This window comes from Chiloscyllium plagiosum, chromosome 16 (assembly GCF_004010195.1).
Source record: "Chiloscyllium plagiosum isolate BGI_BamShark_2017 chromosome 16, ASM401019v2, whole genome shotgun sequence".
NCBI lineage: Eukaryota > Metazoa > Chordata > Chondrichthyes > Orectolobiformes > Hemiscylliidae > Chiloscyllium > Chiloscyllium plagiosum.
In genome coordinates this window covers 33,115,235-33,124,601 of record NC_057725.1, presented here as the reverse complement: position 1 = coordinate 33,124,601, position 9,367 = coordinate 33,115,235, and the positions used below count along the sequence as shown (strand labels likewise).

Below are 9,367 nucleotides of genomic sequence, written 5' to 3'. Positions count from 1 at the left end.
GAAACAGGCCCTTCGGCCCAACATGTCCACACCGACCCGCCGAAGCACAACCCGCCCATACCCCTACATTTACCCCTTACCTAACACTATGGGCAATTTAGCATGGCCAATTCACCTGACCTGCACATCTTTGGACTGTGGGAGGAAACCGGAGCACCCACACAGACACGGGGAGAATGTGCAAACTCCACACAGTCAGTCGCCTGAGGCCTGTGACCAGTGGAGTGCCACAAGGATCGGTGCTGGGTCCTCTTCTTTTTTGTCATTTATATAAATGATTTGGATGAGAGCACAAGAGGTAGAATTAGTAAGTTTGCAGATGACACCAAAATTGGAGGTGTAGTGGATAGCAAAGAGGGTTACCTCAGATTATAACAGGATCTTGACGAGCTGAGAAGTGGCAGATGGAGTTTAATTCAGATAAATGCGAGGTGCTGCATTTTGGGAAAGCAAATCTTAGCAGGACTTATACACTTAATTGATAAGTGTTGCTGAACAAAGAGACCTTGGAGTGCAGGTTAATAGCTCCTTAAAAGTGGAGTAGCAGGTAGATAGGATAGTGAAGAAGGCGTTTGATATGCTTTCCCTTATTGGTCAGAGTATTGAGTACAGGAGTTGGGAGGAGAAAGTGAGGACTGCAGATGCTGGAGACCAGAGTTGAAAAATGTGGTGCTGGAAAAACACAGCAGGCCAGGCAGCATCCGAGGAGCAGGAGAATCGATGTTTCGGGCATAAGCCCTTCTTCAGGAATCAGCACCACATTTTTCAACTACAGGAATTGGGAGGTCATGTTGCGGCTGTCCAGGACATCGAATAGACCACTGTTGGAATATTGCATGCAATTCTGGCCTCCTTCCTATTGGAAAGATGTTGTGAAACTTGGAAGGGTTCAGAAAATATTTACAAGGATGTTGCTAGGGTTGGAGGAATTGAGCTATAGGGAGAGGCTGAACAGGCTGGGGCTGTTTTCCCTGGAGTGTCGGAGGCTGAGGGGTGACCTTATAGAGGTTTACAAAATTATGAGGGGCATGGATAGGATAAATAGACAAAGTCTTTTTCCTGGGTTCGGGGAATCCAGAACTAGAGGGCATAGGTTTAGGGTGAGAGGGGAAAAGTATAAAAGAGACCTAAGGGGCAACTTTTTCATGCAGAGGGTGGTAAGGTATGGAATAAGCTGCCAGAGGAAGTGGTGGAGTCTGGTACAATTGATAAAGGCATTTGGATGGGTATATGAATGGAAAGAATTTGGAGGGATAAGCGCCGGGTGCTGGCAGGTGGGACTAGATTGAGTTGGGATAACTGGTCGGCATGGATGGGTTGGACTGAAGGGTCTGTTTCTGTGCTGTGCATCTCTGTAATTCTATGAGTCTAGTTAGACCACATTTGGAGTATTGTGTGCAGTTCTGGTTGCCCCGCTATGACAAGGATATAGAGGTTTTTGAGGAGGTGCAAAAGAGGTTTACTAGGAGATTTGCTGGATTGGAGTTTACTAGCTATAGGAAAAATTGGACAAACATGGACTGTTTTTACTCCAATATTGAAGGTGGAATGGCGACATAACAGAAGCTTTAAAAAATATTTGAGAGGCATGGATAGGACAGATAGTCAAAACCTTTTTTCAGAGCGGAAATGTTGAATACTAGAGAGCTTAGGATTTTGGTGAAGAGTAAGCAGACTCTAAACGTTAATTCTGCTTTCTCCCCACAGATGCTGCCAGAATTGCTGAGTTTTGCTAGTAATTGCTGCTTTTGTGATTGGGGGCATAGATTTAAGATGAGAGAGGGAAATTTAAAGATGTGCATGGCAAGTGTTTTACACAGTAGGTGCCTGGAACATGCTTCCAAGGGAGGTGCTAAAAGCAGATCCAATACTACAATTTAAAAGGCATTTAAACAGACACATCAACATGTAGGGAAAAGAAGGAAATGTACCATGTGCAGGTAGGTGAGTTTAGTTTAGAATAGCATCCAGGTCAGCACAGACATGATGGGTTGAAGGGCCTGTTCCATTGGTGTACTGTTCTGTGTTCTATATTTTATATAAGACAGACTGTTAAGTATCCCTGGGTACAAGATGTTTGGAAAATCTGGGAAACAAATTAAAGGAGGAAGGGTGGTGCTAGTGATAATGAAGAACATTGAATTACTGGAGAATGTAAATGCCCCAGGGGGCTCAATGATAATCAGTTTGGCCAGACATAAGACAAAAAGGGCACAATTACATTGAGTCATGCAACCTATAGACCACCAACTGATGGGAAGGATGTAGAAAAACAGATCTTCAGGGAAGTTACAGAAACATGCAAACCTTCGAGTTTAATTACGACCCAAAAATGGATAAGAACAGAGATGACATGAAGGTTAGGGAGAGGCAAATCTCCATTCATTATGATCAGGATATGTTTCTATAGAAGTATATGTGAAATCCAACTTGAAAGGAGAAACTGTTGGACATATTTTTTTGGAAATGAAGTGGGGCAAGTTGGTAAAGCATCATTGGAGAACATTTTAGGAGACAGTGTTCATTGTATCTGAAGGCAGGGTGATGTGTAAAAGGACAGTAGGCAATTCAGAGTCAGCATAACTTAGCTGGGGGAAGCCAGTTTCAGTAAACAAAGAACAAAGCTGGGTTGGATACACTGGAACAAAGGATTGGGGAGAAACATAGCTGAACAGTGGGTTTTTGTAGTGGAGATCACTAGGAGTTTGTATTTGGGACCCTTGCTTTCCCTGATATATACATATACAGTAGATATATTAACAGTCTAGATATCAGTGTGCAGGAATCATTTCAAATTTGCGGATGATACAAAACTTGGAAGTGTTGTAAATTGTGAGGGGAACAATGTAGAACTTCAGAATGATACAGAGAAGTTAATGGAGTAGCTAAATATGAGAGATGAGGTCACTGTGGAGAAGTGTGAAATGAAGTGTTTTGGTAGGAAGAACATGGATAGTTAATATAAAATAGTGGATATGACACATAAATGGGTACATGAACTGAGAGATCTGGATCTGCATTGAAGGTGGCAAGATAAATGGAGAGAACAGTTTAAAAAAGAATACAGTTTCCTGGGTTTTATTACTGGAGCACAGATTACATGAGAAAGGAGGTTATCATAAACCTATCCGATATACTTTATTAGACCTCAGCTGGAGTATTGTGTACTGTTCTGAACACCATACTAATATGGAGTATGTGAATCCATTGGAGAGAGTACAGAAGAGATATACAAGAATGGTTGATGGGGTGAGAAATTTCAGTTATAAAGACAGAGTGTGGAACTATTTTCATTTGAGAGATTAAGGTCAAGAGGAGATCTGATAGAAGTTTCAAAATAATGAGTAAAGAAAATTTATTGCAGATAAGTTGACATGAAACAATGCAAAATAATGCTGACCTTGATTGATCAATGGCACAAGATTCAGATTCTAAGAATACCTCATGTAGAAGTGTGAACGATGGACGCAAAAAAACTGAGCACATTATTTGAATGAAGTAATGGATTTTATTGATCACCATCTAGATCTGGGATTGCTTAAAACATGTAAAGTAGAAAAACTGTCCATGCTCTTGCATATGCATTATTCACTGGTCAATTCAATGAGAGTTGATCAGTTGTGGAAACAAGATGGGATTTTGTTGTGCTCCCAGTGACTTCTAGTTAGCATCTTGGGCAAAATTAACACAAAAAGTGTAACTTTTAAAATAGGTTGTCTTCTTTTAATCTCAAATCTAATAGGCTGTACAACATCTGGAGCAACAAAAACAGCCGCAGCAGGTTCATCCTCCAGCAGGACCTAATGGAGAACTCCAGTTCCATCAAGGTTTGTAACTTGCTGTTAAGATCATGTGACCAATAAATCTTTGCTTCCTTTTGCACAGCTGTGTTTAAATGGCTATTTAATAGTCTGATGCAAAATATTCTTTCATCTGGTATGGAGGGTGCTAGCTGTGAAGAGAGGTTGAGTAGATTAGGATTATTTTTGTAAGGAAAATGGAGGTTGGGAGATGGGGAAGACCTGATTGAGGTCTACAAAATCATGAGAGGTATAAAGTTTAAAAATCATACAGCAGGTTATAGTCCAACAGGTTTAACTAGAAGCACACTATCTTTCGGAGCGACGCTCCTTCATCAGGTGATAGTGGAGGGCTCAATCCTAACACAGAATTTATAGCAAAAATTTACAGTGTGATGTAACTGAAATTATTCTCTGGTTAGCTGTCAATAATGATGATAGCTAGTCAATATGTTGAAGAATGCAACTTTTAAAAAAAAAAAAAGTTTTGTAATCTACACCTGAAAGAAGTTTTCACTTCTTTCAGAAGTTATCACTGTATTCTAACAGATGAAAGGCTTAACAGACAATCAATTTTTCAATGTATAATTTCAGTTACATCACACTGTAAATTTTTGCTATAAATTCTGTGTTAGGATTGAGCCCTCCACTATCACCTGATGAAGGAGCGTCCCTCCAAAAGCTAGTGAGCTTCCAGTTAAACCTGTTGGACTATAACCTGGTGTTGTGTGATTTTTAACTTTGTACACCCTAGTCCAACACCAGCATTTCCAAATCATGAGAGGTATAGACAGGGTGGATAGCAAGAAGCTTTTTCCAAGAGTGAGGAAAAATTACTCGGGGTCATGAGTTCAAGGTGAGAGGGGAATCATTTAAGGGACATATGTGTGGAAAGCTCTTTATGCAGAGGATGGTGGGTGCCTGCAATGCAATGCCAGTGGAGGTGGTAGAGGTGGCACAATAGGGTCATGAAAGATGTATCTAGACAGATACATGAATGGGCAGGGAGCAGAGGGATACAGATCCTTGGAAAATAGGCGACAGGTTTAGATAGAGGATCTGGATCGACCCAGGCTTGGAGGGCCGAAGGGCCTGTTCCTGTGCTGAAATTTTCTTTTGGTTGTTAGTGCAAGCCCACCATGCTGCCAGCAATACTTAAATGCCTGTGATACATATTTTGTTATGTTGATTTCCTCTTTTCTTTTTCCTATTAACTGACTGATCTTGGTTGTTTTGCATGTTTGTTTTCTTAGAAAAACAACAAGCAGCTCCTCCTGGAAATATGCAAGCTATGCCTCCAGGCCATGATCAGCCCCAAGGTTTAAACCAGCCAGCTCCTGGTCAGGATCAACCTCAACAATAATCACTATGCCTCCAGGATTTGGGCGAGCATATGAGTTCCTGAATGGCTTTTTGGGTCCAAATGATCATTGCTCCAATCCGATAATTTTTTATTGCTGTTTATTCCTGTTAAAGTTGCACATTATGCAGAGACCACTGTCTGCGAGCATTTTCTTCATGGGGGTTACTGAAACACTCGTGCAAATATTTCATTATCCAACAAAGGTGATTTACCTATGATAGTGAGCAGAATTCACTTGAAACCCTGAACAGAGATCTGAGATTCATTTGTGAATTGTAGTAGAATAGAATGGCTGCAACTGGGTTGTGAGCATTTGGAAAAATATTTTCATCCTGTGGTTGGTATGATTCTTTTATGAAATGTTGGAGAAAATCCTTAGTGTATTAATAATTAAAATTGCGATGGTTCTTGGGATTTAAAAAGTAGCTAAGATATTTGGGTTAGTATTTTAGGTTTGTAAGTAGAAAAGCTAATCATTTTATTTGTGAGGCATTGTGTTCAAGATTGTTGAGTATGATTTACTGCTGGTTTCTCTTCTTGGCTTTAGCTAGTTTAGCTATCTTCAGCTGCAATTAATCTCACTCAGTCTTGGTCTTCAATGCCATATCTTGGCCAACAATATTTGGGTGTGATAATGTCAGCTGGAAAATAGTGAGAGGGTGGGCTTTTATTGCAAGTGCTTACACTTTCAATGCTTTTTTTTTTTCCAAGTTTGATTATTTTGAAACATTGATTCATCCTTTTGTTGTTGATGGGTTTAGATGGATATCCAGTGTGCTACTCATAATTGTGTTTGGTTATCAAAGTATTTTTGGTACTTCTTTTAACCTTCGATTTGTTACTAATTACCCTGCCAGTCTGAGGACTGGAGACAATCCTCTCAGTGGAAGTTCTGTGGACCATCTCTTTCCATGGTTTTCCCAGGTAGGATTTAAATTCACACAGTTGCCATAGCTGATATTCAAGTCAGTTGATAATCCAAAAATGCTAACTGGCTGTTATGAGTTGCCAATTTGCAGTTTCCAATTCAGCAACTGCCAGCCTGTTATTTTACTTCATAAAAGATGCTTATTAATATCTCAATACATCCATTTTAAGGTAACGGTAACTAGAAGAACTGTTCATCATAATGGATATGGGTATTCTGTTTTAATGTTGGACTGATTTTACTCCTGAACTTGTAGGGTTTTAGGTTCTTGGCATTTCAGATTTGTTAAAGATCACCAACATTTACTAGCTCGTAGTAATGTATCAACATGCATAATAGAATCACCAAGTACAAAAGAGAAGTGTATGGTCCTCCCCAAGATGTATGCTGTTTGTATAGGAGCCAATGCCCATTTGCCTTCGTTAGCATGGTTTGGTTTACTTGGATACTTAACTTATCTGCCACAGTGGGAATGCTGATTGCCATAATGCACAGATAATAGATGTGTAGTCACAAATTGAATGTTGCATTTTATCATGTGTAAACTGTTGGTTGAATAATACTGAAGATCTGAAGATTGTGGACTGATTTTATTTCAGCATTTTAATAGATTTAGTTAAATTAGAAAAGCTGCTTCTCACAGTATTTGCATTCTGACAGACAAGTTGTCTTAATGAACCTCATTGTTTGACTTAACTGTAACAATGCATTGATGATTTTATTATATGGGTAAGGATTTGCAATGCAATCTCCCCTCAACGTGTTAGGCTTAGCTGTGCCGTTTTGGAGAACGATCAGTTGAAGTCCAGCTATTCTGCCACAGGGATGTGGTTTAAAATGCACACAGGTCAGTTTCAGAATGGTGCTGGCAGAAATGTAGAAGGTGAGCATCCTTCTTAACAAAAGATGCTGCATAATGGCCATAAAGTAATATTTGAAATATGTTTGAAATTTAGGAATTGCACAAATGAAATATTGCAGTTGCTGGAGGTATGAAATAAAATGACATGCCAGAAAACCTCCAATCTGGCAGAAAGAGGAACAGAGTTAATGTTTTAAGTCCAGTATGATTTCCTCCAAATTTAGGAAGGATAGCAATGTAATGATTTTTATGCTGTTGAAAAGAAGATGAGTGGGATCATGTGGAACAGAAGAGAATATCCGGGATATTTGTTCTTGTAGGTTTATTGGCAGATTGATATTGCTGCCATGAGTGGCTGAACTGAGTTTGAACTGTTGGCATGAAACACTTAAAAGCTAGGAGCATCTTGAGTGAGAATAAGCAGTTGGTGGGAGGATACCTTTTGAGAACAGAGGAAACTATGAAGGTGACACATGGGACAGTTGAATTGACAATTCAAAACACTAGACTTAAAATGCTTGTTGCCAGGAATTGACACAGTCTTTACCCAAATTTAAATACTAAGTGATGCACTGGGTTGAATTGTAGCCTCTAATCTTGAAGCCTGGACTTCAGTCCACCAAGGCTGAAGACCATCTGGTCAGTGAAAGTCCAATGTAAAATAAAGTTGGTAATTTGTCTGAATTTCTAGTAGGTAGTTTCTATTATGTGTGGATTCACAGCACAGAATTGCCCCTACTGTAATACTTTTTGGCACTCCTAATTACTGGCTGATGTTGGAAATATAAAATGTTACATAAATATAGCCAGTACGTTGAAGTGTCTTTTGAGTGAAAATATACATTTCAGACACACGAGGGAGTCCTCTACTCTGAATCTAACTATATTGCACCTGACCTGGGGAATGCTTAATATTGGCACTGAGTATCTAAACTTGTAATGTGTTAAATAAATTGGCATCACATATTTTGCCTTGCTAAGTATAAAACTTTAAGTTATGAAAATGCTGTCTTTGATCTGGAGTTGAAATGCCCTTCAGTTTATTTGTGTAACATATTCAACATTTCTTGATTTAAGGAATACAATGTTTCATTGTCTACTTACCAAGTAAAGCCTTTCCAAAGAGATATCTGCTACTACTATGTGTACAGGTATTCCATTGCATTTTGAAATCTGTTAAGCATTTGTATTCAAACTTAAGTTTATTGTCTTGGCTCCAAAGTATAATTTCTGAGTACGTATTTTAAAATGTGTTGTTAATGTGTTTTTATTTGACTATTGTCCTGGTTTTGTTTTGTGGTGCAATATTAGTAGATGAAATTGTTTAGGTTCTATTAATTTCTTTGTAAGATTGGTTTATAAAATAATTGCATTTGAGCATAAAGCAAAATATTTAAATTATTTATACCGTTTCTTTATTGGTAACTTCTAAAACATATTTTGGTTCTCAGCACTACACCAGGCCAACTACATAACAAATGCAAAATGCAGGTACAGACAGCTACACATTCCCATTACCAGCAGATCAACACACAGATCTATAAAGTAATCAAATCTAATTGCTTTTGAACAAGTAGGCAACTAACGGAAGGAAGGCTCTCTACGAACATCTCCATCCTCAACAATCGTGAAATGGATTACACTTGCTTTAAAAAAACAAGGCTAAAGTGGTTATAAAAATCTTCAGTCAAATATGTCAATTGATGATCCTTATTTATTTCAGCTTGAGCTTCCTACCTTCACAGATATGTGTCCAGCTGGTATAGTTTCATCCATATTAAAATCTATCTTCTGGCAGCCGCATATGAATTTAGAAATAAGAGCATGATCAGAGAAGTGATGTTCTTCAGTAAGATTAGGAAGGTGGTAAAAAAATGGGGGGGTGGCGTTGCTAATTAGAAATGGTATAACGGCTGCAGAAAGGCAATTCGAGGGGGATCTGCCTTTCGAGGTAGTATGGGCTGAAGTCAGAAATAGGAAAGGTGCAGTCACCTTGTTGGGTGTTTTCTATAGTAGTCATGGGCGATTTCAACTTCCCAAATATTGATTGGAAGCTCTTTAGATCAAGTAGATTGGATGGGGCGGTGTTTGTGCAGTGTGTCCAGGAAGCTTTTCTAACTCAGTATGTAGATTGTCCGACCGGAGGGGAGGCCATATTGGATTTGGTACTTGGTAACGAACCGGGACAAGTGATGGGCTTGTTAGTGGGTGAACATTTTGGTGATGGTGACCACAATTCTATGACTTTCACCTTGGTTATGGAGAGAGATAGGTGCATGCAACAGGGTAGGTTTTACAATTCGGGGAAGGGTAAATACAATGCTGTAAGACAGGATCTAAGGAGCATAAGTTGGGAGCATAGGCTGTCAGGGAAGGATGTCGTGGAAATGTGGAACTTCTTCAAGGAACAGATA

General features: G+C 39.2%; 1 protein-coding gene across 1 annotated transcript in view; it reads left to right on the top strand.

The window, feature by feature from the left end:
- LOC122558090 (nucleobindin-2-like) overlaps positions 1-8,356 on the top strand; it is a 70,222-nt gene extending 61,866 nt beyond the window's left edge. The window contains exons 12-13 of the mRNA XM_043706409.1: positions 3,743-3,827; positions 5,054-8,356. Of these exons, the coding sequence (XP_043562344.1) occupies positions 3,743-3,827; positions 5,054-5,163 (195 nt within the window). The 3' untranslated portion in view covers positions 5,164-8,356. The remainder of the gene's footprint in view (positions 1-3,742; positions 3,828-5,053) is intronic.
- The last annotated feature ends 1,011 nt before the right edge of the window (positions 8,357-9,367 follow it).